The following is a 19,243-nucleotide window of genomic DNA, read 5'->3' as shown; positions in this document are numbered from 1 at the left end:
TCTGAGTAAAACATATTACGAACCAATGTAACTCAACATCCAGAACAACAGGTGTTTCTTTTCATCATTTGTTTATTCAAACAAATTTAAATCACCTTTTCTTTAAGAAAAATAGATGGGGAATTATTACCATTACAAATCCAGTCTATTGACATTTGTACATATAAATTAGCAGGTTTAAGTGCACAGTCCCATAAAAACATGACATTAAAAAGTTCAACCATCTGGAAAGTTTATACATGACAACCAGTGAGGTGTACTACATTATGAAACACACAATCATTGAGCTAAACCTTTGAGATTCAAAGCGAACGGGTGCTGATTTTAATGCTTGTCTTTTTACAGTTCAAACACTGACTCAGTCTTGGCACTAATGAAACTGAATGATTCTTATGCTGTACAGAGAATTAGTTTGACAGTATGAAGGCAGAGTTACATGGTTTCAGACACTGTGATCAATAAGTGACCAATGCGGTGTGACTACAGAATCCAGCCCACACATGATTATAGTGAAACACCTTTTACAGTTTGAAATGTTGCTGTAAGTGATAAAGGTTTTATTCCAAATTTAACAGCGTAGAAATGTAGGAAGAGGGCACAGTTACCAGACATCCACTATTTCTGAATACACCTAATCAACTTTATTATTATTTTATAAATCTTTCTACACTGCCAACACTCTGAGCGGTGCAGTGTTTTTGGAAGACTATCTGTGCGAATCAGACATAGAAATACGATCTCTTTGAATATGACAGGACTCTGCCACCAAGAGCTTTGGAGAAAGAAAGGAAAACAATTCAATGCTAGATCCTTGACCCCAACTCGTGTTTTGTAAAATATATTTATGAATAGTAAAATAAATTATCCATGTCCATGAAAGAATTCATGTTTAAAGTAGATTATTTAAAGTTTACTGACGCCAGATTAGGTTCATGTTGACAATGTTTATAAAATGTAACATCAGGCCTCAGTGTATTTTTATAACAGACATTCTAGTGTTAACAGGTCAAACCAAAACAAAAATAAATAAAATGTATCATCACATAAAAGAAATGATTTAAAGACAAGTATAAAGTTCTTAAGGGGATGTAGTGTCTCAAATGGAGATCTCAGGTATTTTATTGACCTCATTAATGTTCATGGTTTCTTTTGAGTCTTTACTGTGTTCTGTTGTAACCGTCACACTAGTTTATTTCCTTTTCGCTGTGGTGTCTGTGTGGAGACATAGAGCAGATAAGTGTATGGCAGGTGGCTAGTGCTGCGTTCATAGTGCCTGTGAAAAAACTACAGGCTGTAGATCTTAAGGCGTTTCTCAAAAAGCAACAGGCTAGAAGTCTTCCGCGTTTCTCCAATGATTGGATCTGTTATTGCTCCTCCTGTATTGTCCAAACTATCAGTACTGAGAAACACCCTTTTTTTGTTGATGCTTGCGATATGACACTGCAAACTGACCTGACAATCGTTAGGAAATGTTAGCTACAATAACTGCAGCAGCCTCGATAGTGCGAACTTATTTGTTAAAGCACACCACGCCAGGCTAGAGAAGACTCCACTTGCTAAGGACACTTTTCTCCTTCTAAGTGCAGGGAGCACTCCTGAGGTCCTTCTATAGCTCTGTGGTTGCATCAACTACACTATATCGCCAAAAGTATTCACTCATCTGCCTTTACACGCATATGAACTTAGGTGAAGTCCCGGTCTTAATCCATAGGGTTTAATATGCCGTCGGCCCACCCTTTGCAGCTATAACAGCTTCAACTCTTCCAGAAAGGCTTTCCACAAGGTTTAGGAATGTGTTTATGGGAATTTTTGACCATTCTTCCAGAAGTGCATTTGTGAGGTCAGACACTGATGTTGGGCCAGAAGGTCTGGCTCACAGTCTTCGCTTCAATTCATCCCAAAGGTGTTCTATCGCTTGAGGTCAGGACTCTGTGCAGGCCAGTCAAGTTGTTCCACACCAAAGTCGCTCATCCATGTCTTCATGGACCTTGCTTTGTGCACTGGTGCTCAGTCATGTTGGAACAGGAAGGGGCTATCCCCAAACTGTTCCCACAAAGTTGGGAGCATGAAATTGTCCAAAATCTCTTGGTATGCTGAAGCACTACTAAGGGGCCAAGCCCAGCTCCTGAAAAACAACCCCACACCATAACTGACTCTGCAGAAAGTTGGCGCTCTCTGCGCACTACACTGACCGCGGCCTGTCATTTTACACGGCCTGTCACTTCGTGGCTGAGTTGCTGTCGTTCCCAATCATTTCCATTTTGTTATAATACCACTGACAGTTGACTGTGGAATATTTAGTAGAGAGGAAATTTCACCAATGGAGGTGGCATCCTATCACAGTAACACGCTGGAATTCACTGAGCTCCTCAGAGTGACCTATTCATTCACAAATGTTTGTAGAAGCAGTCTGCATGCCTAGGTGCTTGATTTTATACACCTGTGGACATGGAAGTGATTGGAACACCTGAATTTGGATGGGTGAGTGAATACTTTCGGCAATATAGTGTATCTTCTATGGAGTGGTATGCTGGAGTGGCAGACACAAAGAGACTAAACGGACTGGTGAAGAAGGCCGGCTCTGTTCTGGGCTGCCCTCTTGAGCCTGTGGAGGTGGTGGGTGATCGGAAGATTATAGCAAACCTGTCATCCCTGATGGAAAACCAATCCCCCCCCCCCCTTGGTGCTATAATGGCACTGGGCAGCACCTTCAGTAACTGACTGAAGGAGCGTTACCGCAGGTCCTTTGTTTCTGCTGCTGCGAGGCTGTACAACCAAGCTTGCAATAAAGGATTATCTTATGGCACTATCAACCTACCATACACTAGCAGTTCTCCTACTGATAACGTTGCAGCTGCACCCCACAGACATGCATAGGAAGACAGGCAAAAAAAAAGTCATAGAATAACAATTATTATTAACCAGCTGTCTAAAATTTCCATTGTAGAAAACAATAAAATGAAACAAAATAAAAATATAGGAGCCATCTCAGGAAAAAAAAGTATAAAACAAAATTCTTTGTGAACTGAGCTAAATTAGTGACCCCTAAAATAGGAGAACTGTGTCCACAAGTTTTTTAAGGCTGTATGTAACTATTTGTAAACAGCACACACCAATATAGTGATGGGAGCATTTGATTTTTTTTGTTTGTTTTGTTTTTTTTAACTCTATGGAAGTTATTTTGGCCCCAATGCAGATTTATGATCTATTAATGTATACGAACATGTGTTCAAAACTACTTACAGGTGTCAGAATTATTGCTTCCAAAGTTCTATGACTTATTATCCAATTACATATTTTGGCACATACCCCACCTTCATATTCAGTTGTAACAGTGTTAAGAAAGGGTTCCAGTGTTCCATTAGGACGAAGGTGTAGAGAAGGTGGCAGAGGATTATTCCAGTTGCAGCTCCGTTTCACAACTAACCTTAAAATTAAAATAGCAAAAAGAAATGATTACCAACTGTTCGAATGGGTTCAAAATATCTGTGCAGTAATGGCTCAGCACATTTTATAATCAGCGAGTCATGCACACTTACTTTCATCGTCCGAATCGAAGCCAAAGAGTGCAGAGCAAGTGTTAAGGGCTCTGTGTTTCTGTAACTCTTCTGAGCTGCTGAAGGAAGAAAGACATTTGTCACAGCGTTGCCTGACTTTGTGCTCAGGAGCCACATCATTGACCTGCTCCTTTTGTGAGACAGAGTCTTTATGTTTCTTATGACTCCAGTTAATTGTTTTTTTGGGGGCAGCCTCATCAATGGACCTCCTCTTCCGCATCGAGAGCAAAGATTCATCCAGGTAGGTGGAGGGTGGCGGCCGGATAAAGGGGGCTTTGACAAAAGTTGCGTAGGAGGGATCTTCTGGTTTGAAGGTTTTATGCTCGGCAATGTGTGGCTCTTCCAGTTTCTGCTGAACTCCCTCGGCTATAGTGGCCATATCCTCAAGATCTTTGACATTTAACGGGTCCAACTTGATGGCTGGTCTTTTCCGACTCCTCTTACTCGGTGTGGTTACGGCAGCACCCTTTTGCGATTTCTCCGACACATTTATCGTCCCGTCCTCGTATCCATTGACGGTGGGTTTGATATTGTCCATGTGCTCACAACTGACATTCTCTAAACAATTTTCAGATTTAATCACATTTTGAATATTGTCTGGAACATTTATTTCACATTGCTGATCATTAGTTTGGACTTTTGCCTTGACATCCGCAAAACTAGAGGCTTCAGGAGTGGGACTCTCCCGCTGCCCTTTCTTTTGTAGCCATATCTCTTCAACCTTCACTCTCTGCTTCCAAGGAGCTTCGACACTTTGCTCTGTCTGTCTGCTGGGCCCCAATTCTGGCTCCTCTCTCTGAGGTACTGGAACATAATGTCTCCATTCATGGTCATAGAGACCCTGAAGATTTGGGAAAAGGTTCTCGCATTCTGTGAATGGACACTGAGGTCTGAAGGGCTTGTGGGTATTGACATGCTCCTTTAATTCCGGCTGCGTCAAGAAGCGCTGGTTACACTCTATATGGTAGCAGAAGTGCGGGAGTGGAGAACTGTGGAGCTTCATGTGGTCTTTGTAATGCTGGAGAGATTGTATCTGCCTGTTGAGAAGAAGGACAATCAGCACAGTTGGTTTTTAGAACAAAGTATGGTGTAAAGAATATTTAGCAAGAACCACACCTGAGACACAAAATAAGAATAAACTAGAGCTTTGTGAAGTCAAAGGTTGTAAAGAATTGTAAATTTGCTACCAAGACAACTAGAACAAAAAAACAGTCCCCCTCCACTGAAACATGCAGGATTACGTTATTTACATCTTAAATGTGTTACAATTGAACACAACACATTTTAATGATAGCTTAGATACACGTTGACTCTATTTCTTACCTGAGGCAGAGGGTGCATTTATGCTTTGACCAAACAAAAGTCTTCTCCAGCACATTCTCTTCATTAATGTGGCATTTGATAGCATGCTTCATCAGTGTGCTGCTGAGCTTCAAGAACACCCTATCACAGGACTCTGATGGGCACAAGTGATATGTGATGTCCAAATTGAAGCCATTTTCTCCTGCTGGCGTGTCTGTCCTCTCCACTTTTTCCTCCTTCACCACCAAAGATGGATCGCTTACTATCACCAGCCCATCCTTAATGACCACCTGCTCATCCTTGAAGTGTACCTGCCTGAATATATTAGAGTCGGTTTTTTTGCATTTCGTGTGAAGCACAGATGTCTTTTTGATGAGTGTGCGGAGGTTCCTGATGATTCGTTCTTCTCTCCTGAGGCTCGACACTTTAGTTTTACTTCCCCGTTTTTGTTCAGGAGTCTGGCACCGACCTTCCCCGTTATCTACAATTCCATTAGCAGCTGGAGCGTCCGGCTTTTTGTCAGGGGGTTTTTGTTTGCACATTGTCTCAATGTGTTCCAGAACATGTTTTTTGGCAAATGAGAGCTGTTTAAAGCGTTTTCCACAAAGTATGCATCTTAGTTTTTTAGTCTTGAGATGTGACAGAGCATGCCTCATAACATTCAAGCCCTTGTAGACTTTGTGGCAGACGTTGCAGTGGTACTCCAAATGCCCATACTGTTGAGTACGGAGTACTCTTTCCCTCCATGTGCTCTTGGCTTTCACCTAGATAGAAGACAACAAACCAAAGAATTATATTTCTAAAGTACTTAAACCACTTCACATCTTTGAGATATGTAGTGTCCGTCCAGGTCTCCTGAACTACTTTCCTCACAAGTGTGTATGTGTACACTGATACCACTACAGTATAGTTTATTCTAAGTAAAATGCTAATAATACGAAGAATAAAATTATAATTTTTTATTGCTATTTTTTTTTTTATCCCTCACGGGGAAATTATTTCTCTGCACTAACCCATCCATTCATTCACACAGCAGTGTGCATACTTGGAGCAGTGAGCTGCCACCTGTGTGGTCCCAGGAAGCAGTTTGGGGGTTATTAGCATGCTCAAGGCACCTCAGCCATGGGGAAGGGATACAAACCAGTGACCTTATGGTCATGAAGCTGCTTCCCTAACCACTACTTCACAGCTACTGTTAAATTGAACACATAACAGGGCGTTTGGGATACACATGCCTAGGAATTAGACTTACACTATAAAATCAAAGTAATTGAAGACAAATTACTGACCTCAGTTTTTGAGACTTTTGTTTCCTCTGTTGGTTGGTCCTCCTGTTCTGGTTCTGAGTTGCCATTAAGTTCACCAGATACTGAAGATTCTGAAGGTTTTTCACTGTCAAGCATTTTGGATTTAAGGGTGTAACTGTGCAACTGTTCTACTGGACACTCCAGTAACTCTAATGGTGGACCGTCAAGATCAGGATTTGCTTCAACCGCAGGAGAAGCAAGTATACCATCACTAGGACCGTGGCAAAGCTTGGACCCTAACTGTGTCTGAGATTCCTCTTGGGTTTCGTCACCAAGACTGCTTCCACAGACCATGTGGGTATGTTCTTCTTCAAGGTCATTCATTTGCCCAAGTTTGATTTCTTTCTTTTCACTGTCAATGTTTAGTTCACGTTCTAAATGAGGCATCTCCTGCTCTTTGTCTTCTGTGTCTGTTTTGTCCACAAAACCTGACTCCTCTTCAGCATAGGGTATTTCATTGTCAGGGTAAGAGAGTTCCAGTTTTGGTAAAAGCTTCCATCCCGGTTTTCTCCCTCTGACTTTGGCATTTTTCTCTTTAACTGCAGGTACAGGTTCCAGCCTTGGAAGACCCTGCAGCCATCTTTTCTTCCGACCTTTTCTTTTTAAAATTTGGCTCTTAACACATCTAGACAAGTATTCTCTCTTGCGGTTTATAGGGAGCTTTGCGGAGGCAGAATTTTCCTTGTTAGTGTGATTGCGTCTTAGAGAGTACACTGGCTTATTACCCTTTGAAGTTGATTTGACATTGTACTTGAACTCTGGATCGTCACGGAGATCCAACTCATCATCAGACACAGATAGTTGTCTCCTTCTCAGCTTTCTCCTCCATCTCCTGCTATTCAGAGGCGGTGCAACAACACGCTTTCTTGCCTCTTCATCTATCATTTCCTCTTCTGGAAGGTCTTGGTTCACAAATGCAACTCCAGTGCAGTGGCATGAATGAGTGCATGAGTCAGTTACACAATTACTTGTTGATAGCTCTTCACCGTATTCCTTCTCTTCTTCCTCCTTCATCTCACTGAGAACAGCAGCCTTCATGACATTGTCACTTATCAACTCCAAGCAATGGGTCCTGAGGGTGAGGAGGTTCCAAAATTCGGGGTCAAAACACAGGCGCTCCTTGAGCATCTGGAAACACACAGTAGAAACAAATAATAACATGGTTATAGCCCAATTAGCATTACATCATACAATGTTAAAGACACTGTGTATCTCTTCATTCTCTCCAACCTGCAGGATATGGAATCGAACACACGTCCGGACAGGGCTGTTGTGGGGATGCTGGTCCTGGTCAGGATGCATGTAAAGTAGGCAGACAGTTCGGTATGCCTCCAGACTTCGTTCCTGGCAGAAGACGAGCAGGGCACATGCTCGACAGATCTCTAGGTCGTGAGGGAGCAGGAAGGCGATGGTCTTGCAGACCAGTGACTGGGTTACACAGTCAGACTGCGAGTCACACAGCTGCAATGCCCTGGCACAAATCTCCACACAGACCTGGACTCCTTCACCACCAAGCTATGCAAAAGAAAAAAAAAACATCAGTAAATAGAAAATAAAACTGTGGAATGGGAAATATAATGACTCGAGCCCAGATGGGAAAAAAACATTTAGTTAAACAGCCAACTTTTGTCAAACAATTCTGCACTGCTAACACTTACTTTGTTAGACAGAGAGGAATTAATATTTGGCAATAGTTAAAAAGGTTTTGTTTCTACTTTTTCTTCCAAATATGATTACTGGCACCAGTTTAAAGCTTTGTTTTCCGGAGGGAGTGATGGCAAAGTAAAGCTGTGTACCAACAATGTACTTTTTCATCCAAAATGTTATTCAGGTATCAGAACTGAATCAGGCATCTGCTTGTTACGTCATGTTTCAAACACAAGCTTCATACAATGTGCAGATAGTTTTCTTATTGCTTGTCCTGAATGCACAACACTGGGTGTATGGGCGATGCTGTAATGGGACTTTTACCTCTGCAGTGACCAGTTTGATGAAGGGGAAGATGGCTCTGACATTGGTGGCAGAGGAAGCCAGCTGCAAGCACTCAGCCAAGAAGCCTTGTCTGGAGGGATGGGCCCTAAGATACAACCTGCTCCAGATGAACACCAGATCCCTGCAAGAAGCCAGAGAAATGACAAGTCAAACACACAAAGCTCAGGTCAGTCAGCTCAGTCAATACAGAGAGGGGTATTGTACCAGTTCATAAAATAATGTAAAGCACTATGTGAACTATTTCCCTTACTGAAGCACTGATGTATAAACCCTGTACACATTGAGCCAACAATGCAAGACATATAGAATCCTAATGCTGCACCAAGATATTTCAATATAATATTAATGGGGTTTATGTTTACCAGATTGATAAAGTACTCAGATTCCTTCCCTTTTTGAACACTTTACTGTTTTGAAGATTTTATAGTAAATGGATAAAACTGCCATTTGGTAAAACTTGAACCCCTTATTTTGGTGGATGTCAGGCTCTGGTCATATACTCGGTAATACCAGATTTAACAGAACATTACTGCAATTCACAAAACCCTCCAATTTAATCAGATGCAGCTTGAGAAGATCTGCCAGGAAGAATTAGATAAACTGCCCAAACCCAAGCTTGTCTGTAGAGACTTACCTAAGTAATAAAAGTGGTAATTAAGGGAATGAATGAATGATCTGTAATTCACTTTCAAAAATACCTCATACATGTTTGTAGAGTGATGCTCAAAATTTTAACTATTTAAAACTAAATCGACAATACAAAGTGTGCAGTCAAGTGAAAGGGTCTGAATACCTTCTGAATCCACTGTATATGTAAGAAAGTGACACTCACCAAATGTAATACATGTCTCCATTGTGTAGCTGCTGGGTAAGGAAAGCTTTACACAGCGACAATAAAAGCTCATCTTTTTCAACACTCTCTGTGTTGCAGATAATCTCCACTGCATCACGGCCGTCAATCTCTGCCATCTGAGAAAGAAGATATAGGACAGATATAGATTGTAACATCATTAAAAACACAACAGCTTACTACGTAATAAAAGGCTCCACTCTACCAAACAACTGCTATTTTATTTCTTTTCATAGTAATTTTTGAGATTTCCTACTACTTACCAGCTTTGAGTTTTTTTGGTTTACTTAAAAATAGACTAGTTTGTCAGTTCAATTCATTCTAATGAAACAGTCCCGCGCTAAATCCTAGCTTCACAGAGGTTCTGGTATTCAGCATTTGTTTACAATAATGTAGTGAGCTACTGATTCATTCAATAGCTCATCAATTGTGCTCAAGCTATTGTGTTTTCATTTTGGGGGCTGTGGTTTGTAGTAGTATTGAACTGTATTGTGCTGTACCGACACGTTTCTTTTATGTTCACAACCCCGTTTTAGTCAGTGGACTGAGATAAATAGCAGAAACACTTTTGTGGTTAATTCAATCTAGTTTAACAGCACCACAAATTACACAATCCAAATTGGTCATACAGTTGAATTACCTTATTTCTGCTTCAACATAACCTGAACATTCGAACAGTCATGAAGGGGGATTTAGTGAAGGACTGTTATATTAGGACGTTTCCACTCCGGTATCGAATGCTTTGGCAAGTGATTGTAGATTACTTATTAGGCCAACAAATAAAACAGAACGAAGAATGAAATTTCACCCATCTCCACCAAGTGAACACTGAAATGTCCTCATGTACAAAACCCCAAAATATCTCATGTCACTAGTCTTTTCTACTTTGCTTGTGTTTAATTTATCTCTTACCTTCTTGTGAAGGTTTTCATGCAGCGAGGCCTTGTAGAGGCAGGTCAGGTAGGCCTGATGGAAGAACAGATGCTTTCCAGCCTCACGATTTTCCATGCAGCTTTTAGCCAGGGCCATGGCCTCCTTTATTCGTTCACAGGCCTGCAGATACCGAATCCGCAGTTCCAAGAATACCGGCAATTCTGAGCTCAAGTAGTCCTCAACTGTAAAGGAGGGAATAGTATTTGATTAAGTATGATGTATGTTTGGATGTATGATGAATTGGGCTGTGGGTAATGTCAAAATAACACTGATGGTGTAGTCATTAGAATTCTAAACCAAACATTAAGTTTAGACATTTTTTAAAGATCTGAAACATTTTTCTAACTTCTGGCAAAATATACAGTTAATCATCTTGAAACTGGTGAAGTCGGCAGCCAACCTGAAACACCGGCAAATTTAACATCACCCCGACACTTGGGGATCCAATGCTGGAATCATGTTTGTGCACCAGATTCGTGTGAAGTACAACTCAACATAACAATTGAAAAGAACTGAACAGTGTAGATTAAAAGTGGAAAAGTGATTACTGAATAATGGGTGAGGTGTGAGCGTGGAGATTCTCACCACTCTTTTTCCGCATGTACAAACCGACTATGTTTGTTGATGACAAAAAACCGAGTGACACTACAGTCCTTCTGGTTTCAGGGTCCTATTCGACAATGCAGCGTTCTGTTTGGAGGCAACATTTGCTATAACAATGTTCATGAGCCTACCTTCGTTTGGTGGCAAATTTTCCTCCTTCAAGATTCCTTGCAGAGGTGGACTCTCCCATGGGCCTCCTGCCTTGATAATCTGCTTTACATGATGAAGGTAGATGTTCCTGTGCCTCAGGAGTCTGGAGTGGCACGCCTGCAATGTTAATTCAGAATCTCCCTTAAAAATATGCTACTTTTTTGTGCAAGTCGTGCAAGTTTGAAGGTGAGCTGGTCAACCACCAGCAATCATTATAACAAGAGCAGATATAGAGTAGTGGAAGCAAACATTGGAGCAGTTGTTATTTTGATGGTAAAACTTTGGTATTAGTCCTAACAGGCTGTTACACAGTGCTTTCAGCAACTTTAGAACATTTAATGCAGGTGTCGTGTGAATTAAAAAAAGAGAAGTTTAGTTCACAGTTTTGCGTTACCTGAAAAGAATCAAGGATGTCTTTTAAAGGTTCTTCCAGAAATTCCTCCTTGCTGAAAAACAGCATCAATTCGAAAAAGCTCCTGAAAGACAACGAGTGGGATGTCAGCTTGCCAAAACAAATCTCATAGTAAAAGTGAGCCAAAATCAGTAAATTGAGCTCATCAAGCCCTTTGCTGTTTTTCCACACAAGTGTTACGTTTGAAGAGTAGACACTTCCCCACTGTATTGCTACTGCCTAGCAGATGACTCACGTAAAAACCTCATTAGTTGTATTTCAAATGTTTTTTGCTAAAACAGTCAAAAACTGTAGCACTGCGGTTGGACAATGTAACCAAAGGTTTGAGCAAAGTTTGCATTGTGACTGTAGTGTATGGTTTCATGTAGAATTCTCTAACAATTATTTTAGCTCTTATAAAAGAACTAATTATTAAACTGCATAAGCCAGGCCTATAACATACATCATTAAATTAAACAGTTTAATATGCAAGTCACTCATGCTAAAATGCTTTCAAACATGGTTCCGAAAGGCAGCTTCTATGCTGAAGATTACATGTCATGCTTTTCAGTAATGGTTGATACCATAAACAAAAGTTCACAGTATACCTGTTCATCAACAGAAAAATATATGATTTTCAAGTAACACACTACTTACAGGGCCATACTGCTGAGAACATAGTGGATGTGTTGACAGTCATCTGGGAAGGCAGCAGTGGCTTTGGTAAAATTACAGAGCGCAGTCCGCAGCACCTTCAGCTGAGGGAGAGGAACGTGCCATTGCCCTGTGTACTCCTCAACTAACTGTGCAGGAGAAAACAGTGCACCACACAGTTAACCACTGAAATGCAACGAGAGTTAATATAATGTTCCTTTATAATCATGAAAGAGAGAGACTGAAAACAATGACTTCTTCAAAAGGCTGATGCCACTATTCTTGTAGATGAAAGCAGTGCCATTTAGCAGGAATTGCATTGCATTCATTAATCAATACTATTTAGACATAGTGCACATTGGGTGCTGGGATTGTTAAAGAAACGTTACTACTGTGGCTGAAAGTTAAGTTTGTAACATAAAACTTTTTAGTATTATCCTAAACGGACAATTAATTTAAACTATTAACACTTAGAGAATACCAAGCTAAAACCTTGGTTAACCTCATACCGTTGGGTTAATTAGCTTAGCTTGACTGGCTAGTTATAAAGCTACGCACAATTAAATGTCAGACAGAACACGTTACTGCTGCATAGTTATTCAGCCAAAAGCACAGCTGCAACTACCAAAATGTGGGTAACTGTTTCTGTTGTGTCTGTGATGGGCTATGTCCTAGCTACACTACTACAAATGGAGCTAGCTTGGAGGCTAACGTTAGCAAGCGAAGCTAGTAGCGTTAGCAATAAACAAACGCCGCATCGGTAGGTCACCTAACAAAATGAATTTAACATACCCCACAAAACTCAGAGCAGTATTCCTTGCTCTTCAGAGACAACTCGTCGCTGCAGTGTCTAACACATAGCGTGTCCAGGGCTAATTCAAGCCCGTCTGTTTCCAAATCACTCTCGTTGTCCGCCATACTGTCTGCTGTATCCAGCGCATAGCCAAAGTTGCCAGGTTTGTGAGACGGCATCCTCCTATCCCCAACGACAAGGCACTGGATAGCTGGCAACCGTGCATTTATAAAGGGATAGAAAATGTTTTGTCATTTTCACGGTAACAGAAACTTTGATGAAACGTGGATTGTGCGATTGTGCATAGGGTAGTAACTCAAATGTGTTATGGGTGTATGAGCGTCTGTCAGCTTTACTTTTTAGAAACAATTTGTCAGATATGGACTGTGGACTTGGAACAGATGTGACAGTTTTATAGTAAGACAATATTTTCATGAATGATAATAATTAAAAAAAAAACATCCTAAAAGCCATTAGAGCATTGTTGTCTAAATAGAAAGACAGCAGAATAATGATTTTATGCACAAAAAATGCTAATAGTACTGATAGAATTTTAATAGTAGTCCACAATTTTTAATTTTACTGTGGACCTTTGGAAACAACAACTGTTCTGTTAACAGATGGATAATAGCAGGACCCTGAAGCTGAACTGAAGCAGTTGTCATACATTAATTATTTATATTTGAGCTGTTCCTAATGTTACATGTGGAAATTTTGCTTTTATATATCAAATTCCGACGGCTGGGATAGGCTCCAGCAGACCCCGCGACCCTTAACAGGAATAAGCGGGCACAGAAGATGAATGAATGAATGAATGAATGAATATATCAAATTCCTTTATACTTGCTTTTTTCCTCCTCTTACCATTGCTTTTTTAAAATGTTCTGTTTTCCTCTCTTCCCGGCCGCCTCAAGCACATGGGTCCCACCCACATGAGCTGGGTTCTGCTCAAGGTTTCTTCCTGTTAAAAAAAAAATCTTCCTTGTCGATGTCACCTTGTCCCTAACTTGTTTATGTTCTGTAAAGTGTCTTGAAACGATTTTTATTGTTATTGAAGCTATATCAATAAAAAACGGTTATTAAAAGTTTAAAGCATTTTCCAAACCGTCATTTTAACATGGCCAACAAGTGTCTATTAAATTCTTGTCCATTAAAAAGCTTTTTGTAATGTCAGTATCAGGACACAGCATGAGCGGGCTGTGCACAGCATCCCTCTACCTTTTAGTGGTTTACTCCTGGTGAGAATGACTTAGGGCAAACACTAGCCTGGAGAAACTTAAGAAAGATAAAAGGTTTTGCCTTGTCTCTGTTTCGTCCCTGTGCTGTTATTTCCTGGGTAGTATTCTGAAGCAGCTGCCCATGTGCTATGGATTCAAGCTGGGCAGCAATCTCTGGTCACAACAGATGTGGACTTTGTGGGTTAGTGGGCACAGCCTCACAAGCCTGTGTGCACATAGAAACGGAGCATATGTTATTTTATTATTTAACTTTTATATTACAACATCAAACCATACATTGGACGTTGTCCAGACTATAATGGGTGTTGAAGTATAACAGTTGCCAATCATTAGTGAGACTGGTGCTATCTCTGGCAGCGTACCTCTGTAGTGGTTGCTTGTTCCAGTGAACACATGGCAGGACTCATGGTTTTGTTGTCCCAGTTTTCTTCTTTAACACCCACATGTACAGTTTATTGTAGTAGTGAAATAATCTCTAAGGGATTGTGTCAGTTTATGTCACACAGTATCCCTTACTGATGCCCTTCACTGATGTGAGATGCATAAAAGTGTATCAAAGAAATTGCTTTGCTGTCTTCACATGCCACACAACGTTCCCATGTTTGGAACGAGAGCTGGGTATTTCAAACTAGAGAGAAGAGGTGAGAATGAAACTGACATTTACCTCCCTCTAGAGCTGAACATGGACTTCATGTGGTCATCACAAACAGTATGTCATCATGAACAGTAAATCTGGCAAGTAGTAGGATATCTTAGAAAATTTTTTCTATAGCAAAGACAGTATTTTCCATCAACGTTTGAGAGAGGAATTGCACATTAACATTGATCTTAAATTGCTTTTATTTGTTTGATAAATGATGCAGAACAGACAATATTATATTTCCAGGTTTGTTCATCTCTTTGCTGCAGTTGTGAAAGTGACAATTCAGATTATCACGACCAACTGGAAAGTCTGCCAGTCTTTCCGAAAGCCACAAGAGGGCACCAACATCTTGTCTCTTCGTATTAAACAGACAGGATAGCATAATAACATCCATTTACATATACATCTTATCAGTGTGTAATCATTTCAATTACCTCTGCTGCCACTCTAACCACACATACAGGGAAATGCTAAATATCCTTCTCATCTCACTTAACTTTCCAGATACTGGCTCGTAAATGACTTAACTCAGAGAAGAACAGGACCATCATCTCAGTTGTGGACCCTTTATTATTGATTATTTCAACAGTGAAAGACAGAGAAAGAAACTGTTTACTAGTCATACTGTCAGAGACATATATAAGTACTGTATATGACACTTCTCATCGCTTTTCACCGGCATACAGTTCACCCTCACACTTGACTCATCCACAATATTTTCATCAACAAATCATGTGCCAGTAAAGAAAATAGTAGTTCTATTCCCAGTATTTGAGGGGGAGTAATGTAATGAGGATTTCTCCACCAGTGACTCTCACATTAATTAACCTTGTGCTGTTTATGGTGTGGGAGTGAGGCAGGGTAGGGTTTTTAATGGCTCCAGGAAAGATAAATTAATACATACCTTAAGAAATGACAGGAATGAACAAAGACTGCTCAAAAATGTCAGTTAAAGCGGGAGTGATTATGCATGACCCGTTACCTCAATATTATAGACCATCTCAGGGTTCTGTGGTTTTCAAGTAATCTGAGAGACACATGTTTTACTCTAGCTAGTTTGCTAACACAGATTATCACTGGTGTGGTTTTACTTGTTGGAGATTGAAAGCAGAGAGGGGCCAGAGGGCAGACAGGGATGTTTTCTTACTGCACTTTAACAGGTATTTTACATATTTGTAATATATTATGTGGCTAGTATATGCATAAAGGCCTACGGTGTTGGAAGTGAGGACATGTGTATGTTTGTAACTGAGCCTTGGATTTCCAGAGCTAGTTGAAGACCATGTTTTGTATCTGGATCTGCAGCCTTTCTTGGATGCTTCCTATGGTTGCTTCCTATTTCATTCAACCTGTCTGACAGACACAGTGTATTGAAAGAATCTCAGTTACATTCATATCTTGTTTTTCTGCCAAGGGCACCTGTCCTCCTGGTCACTGTTGGCCACTCCATCTCTGTCACTATAGTTGCTTCCCTCTTCCACTATGGCAAAGCAGTCATTGCTGGAAAACATCAAAACAAATCACCACTGCCGCACCAGTGCAGGGATGTGAGCACAGACACCAGATTTAACACTCCAGGATACTGCGAAACACAGGGAGATTTACTTGGCACTGATAGACTTAATCAGCATTATGTGAGCTCATCTGGAAAAGGCTTGAATGTAACAGACATTCATTTATGTGTTAAACTGATAGAATATAGTGTAAAGGTCCAGAAAAAAAAATAATTAACTAGTAAATTACCATTACCATCAACCTAACGAGAAGCTTAAACCCTACATATGTACTTATTAGTTGGAATGCTTTGCAATTAATACATACCACTGTCAACAACTAGTTCTGGTAACAATCCTTGCAACAGTCAGATAAAAGTCGCTGTTGGTGACATCATAGCCACATAAAGTAACACCTTGCCAGGCTGTGGCATTTCACTGTATTTTAGCCAGCTGTGTGGAACGAAGGGAGGTCATTAAATGAAACAGACATAATGGTCAGCTATTTCAAGACCTTTAAATGGGGCTGACCACCAGTGCTCAGAACCGAGACCTCAAAAGGTCAGCGATGGCCCATTTCCTCAAAACCAACATGTCACTGTCCCTTCAAACACGCAAATTAACATCAAGGAGTTCTCAGGCTTTTCTATTATTAGCAGGATGGATTTCAATGAGGAACACTGCTGCAAAGCTCAATGCTGACCTGGTGCCATTTGGGCTCTTGGAGTGGCTGATGGAGTGTCTGGAAATGGGTGTCAATCCTTTCTCTCTTTGAGAATGTACTTTCTCAGGCACACTGAGTGAGTATTGAGTATTCTCAGACTGAAACCACTTGTTTTGTTCCCTCTCTGTGATAGTGGCACATATGACAGTGTATGGGTTTGATTATGCATAACGAACCATCAGAGGTAATGACTGCACCTTACAAGTCTTTGGAATGCTTTTTTGAAGTCTTCATTAAAGATGGTGTAGATGAGGGGGTTGATCAGAGAGTTAACGTAACCCAACCATGTCAGAAAGTCAGCCATTTCCATCGAAGTACTGCAAGAACCGCAGGTGTTGACGATCACCTCCTTGACAAAAAATGGCAGCCAACAGATGACAAAGGCCCCTATTATCAGACCCAGTGTGGATGCTGCTTTGCGTTCCCGCGAGCCTGAGATGCGGGGTCCTTGGTAGAGCTGGCTCCGACGTGACTCACTACGTGACTCATGCCGCCGTGACTTGCACTGGAACGCTTTAACTGAGACACGCACCCGTTCACGTGGAGGTTCCTCAGTTGAGGGTTCAGAGAAAGACTTTTCTGGTGGGCTTATGGGCTGCGGACTTCGAGGCCCACCATCAACATCGCCATCTCCAGCAGGGTAGGACGAAGGGATCATGCTCCCATTGGTCATGCATGAGTGACGGCTAGCCCGGCTAGCCTCTCTGCGCATATACAGGGTCTGAGCGGCCAGGTAGATCTTATAGTAGAGGATGAGGATGAGCAGCAGGGGAATGTAAAATGCTCCGAGTGTGGAATAAAGGGTGAAGGCCATGTGATGGTGGATGATGATGCACTGGTCTTCATGCTCTGCATCCCCGCTGTAGTGCCGCCACAGCAGAGGAGGAAGTGAGATGAGGATGGACAAGAGCCACACCACCGCCACCATTGCACCAGCCCTGGCCCCCGTGCGCTTGCGAGAGTACTCCACCGCATCAGTAATGGCCCTGTAGCGGTCAACGGCGATCGCGGCAAGGTGCAGGATGGAGCACGTGCAACAGGTGACATCCACACTTAACCAGATGGTGCACACCACCTGACCCATGATCCAGGTCTCTTTCTGGATGTACATGATACTGAAGGGCATGACCAGCACAGCCACCAGCAGGTCGGTCACTGCTAAGGAGCAGATGAGGTAGTTGGCTGGGTGGTGCAACTTGCGAGTGACTGCAATAGCCGTGATCACCAGGCAGTTGAAGAATGTAGTCAGGATGGCCACCACAGACAGGGTTAGGGTGAGCAAGATTTTACTGGGAGGGAGTTTAGTGGTGTCAAGTGAGTCGTAACTACTGCTGCTTGTGGCAAACGCCCCTTCAGTGCAATTGGGAAAATCCATTCTGCAAGCAAAATGGAAGGAGAGTTGTACATTAAACTTCAAAGCAGATTAAGGAATTTGTATTTCCAAAACTCCTTTTCAAGAAAAGACACATTTTTTAGATTCTCCATTAATTTTGTAACTGCATATTACTTGTTATGGAATGATCAGGGATGCAAAATTGTTGAATTCTTCTTCTTCATTTAAGCATTCATTTTCAATGATTTTGGCTTTTTGTAATGTGGATAATAGGAATGTGTAAATCAAAAACGCCTCTGTATACATAATGAACTTTAAAGACTGTATTCAAGGTCTTCCATTTTGTTCAACATGTCTTGGTTGACAAAGCTCTGATCTTGTTGTGCCCACAAAAGTTTGCCAAAAGCCCTCGGAAGCTAAATATAGTAATCCAGTCGTACCTGTCAAGGCTCTAACCTGTTGAACCCAGTTTGTTCAGTGTGCAGCAAAGAGCCTTCTCTGGTTTGTCCTGCTTGCCAGCTCTGCCATCACAGCCCCTCTGTCACTCATCAACACCTGGGAGAGGCAGAGAGTGAGAGGGAACGAGACGGAGAAATTGCGAGAAAGAGACAGAGAAGAAAATGGAGAGGAAGAAGATTGAACAGAGGGGGGAAAAAAAATTAAAAGCAACAAAGATACAACCAAGGACAGGGACTCTTATACAACACTAAAAGCACTGCAGATGGTGTGAATAGTTTTTCAAAAGCTAATGTTTGTTGTTGGGATTCCATTTAAATGCATCGAGTAAATGTGAATCACTCTATCTGGACTTGGACCTGTGCGTCACATTTGATCTACTGGAGTATTTAGTGACTAATGGACTCTAACTATTCTCAGCATAGTCATTTATTTCATGTTAGTCACTAATATGATCAACCTTCTCATCTAATTCCTCTGATATAATGTGCTATTTTAAATGTTTTTTTCAGAGGCTTTTCAAGTTTTCAAAGTCTAAGACACACCTACACAAAATTAAAAACTGAATTTCTGTCAATGGTATGCTTTAACCCAGAGATTGCCATCCTGTCAACAACCAATTCAGCAAGAGCCTCTAAGATTAAATCATAATATTCAGATAGGGCCGTCATTGCAGCTCTCCTTCACTCACTTCGTTGCTCAGTATCCTGAAGACATGAGTGGAAGCTGTTGCTATAGAAACACAAGGAGTACAGTACTTTTATTCAATGTGGTGATCGAGCAGAGGCAGCCAGAGTCTGACTGTCAGGTCTCTGCTGAGACGG

General features: G+C 41.2%; 2 protein-coding genes across 2 annotated transcripts; both read right to left on the bottom strand.

Annotated features, from left to right (window-relative positions):
• Positions 1 to 101: 101 nt before the first annotated feature.
• LOC311488240 (zinc finger protein 654-like) lies at positions 102 to 13,019 on the bottom strand. Its single transcript, XM_084544825.1, has 12 exons — positions 12,532 to 13,019; positions 11,743 to 11,888; positions 11,089 to 11,170; positions 10,676 to 10,811; positions 9,921 to 10,123; positions 8,991 to 9,127; positions 8,138 to 8,279; positions 7,397 to 7,681; positions 6,149 to 7,294; positions 4,881 to 5,623; positions 3,540 to 4,594; positions 102 to 3,427 (listed from the first exon to the last, which is right to left on the bottom strand). Exons 1-12 carry the CDS (start codon positions 12,709 to 12,711, stop codon positions 3,423 to 3,425), a joined length of 4,260 nt encoding a protein of 1,419 aa, XP_084400951.1. The 5' UTR covers positions 12,712 to 13,019; the 3' UTR covers positions 102 to 3,422.
• A 1,697-nt stretch (positions 13,020 to 14,716) lies between these two features.
• htr1fa (5-hydroxytryptamine (serotonin) receptor 1Fa) lies at positions 14,717 to 18,933 on the bottom strand. Its single transcript, XM_084544273.1, has one exon. The coding sequence runs from the start codon at positions 18,003 to 18,005 to the stop codon at positions 16,809 to 16,811; it is 1,197 nt and encodes a 398-aa protein (XP_084400399.1). The 5' UTR covers positions 18,006 to 18,933; the 3' UTR covers positions 14,717 to 16,808.
• Between the last annotated feature and the right edge of the window lie 310 nt (positions 18,934 to 19,243).

The sequence above is a fragment of the Chelon labrosus genome, assembly GCF_963514085.1.
Source record: "Chelon labrosus genome assembly, chromosome: 5".
Taxonomy (NCBI): Eukaryota; Metazoa; Chordata; class Actinopteri; order Mugiliformes; family Mugilidae; genus Chelon; species Chelon labrosus.
Note: the sequence above shows the minus strand (reverse complement) of the source record. Positions and strands in the feature narration are given on the sequence as shown.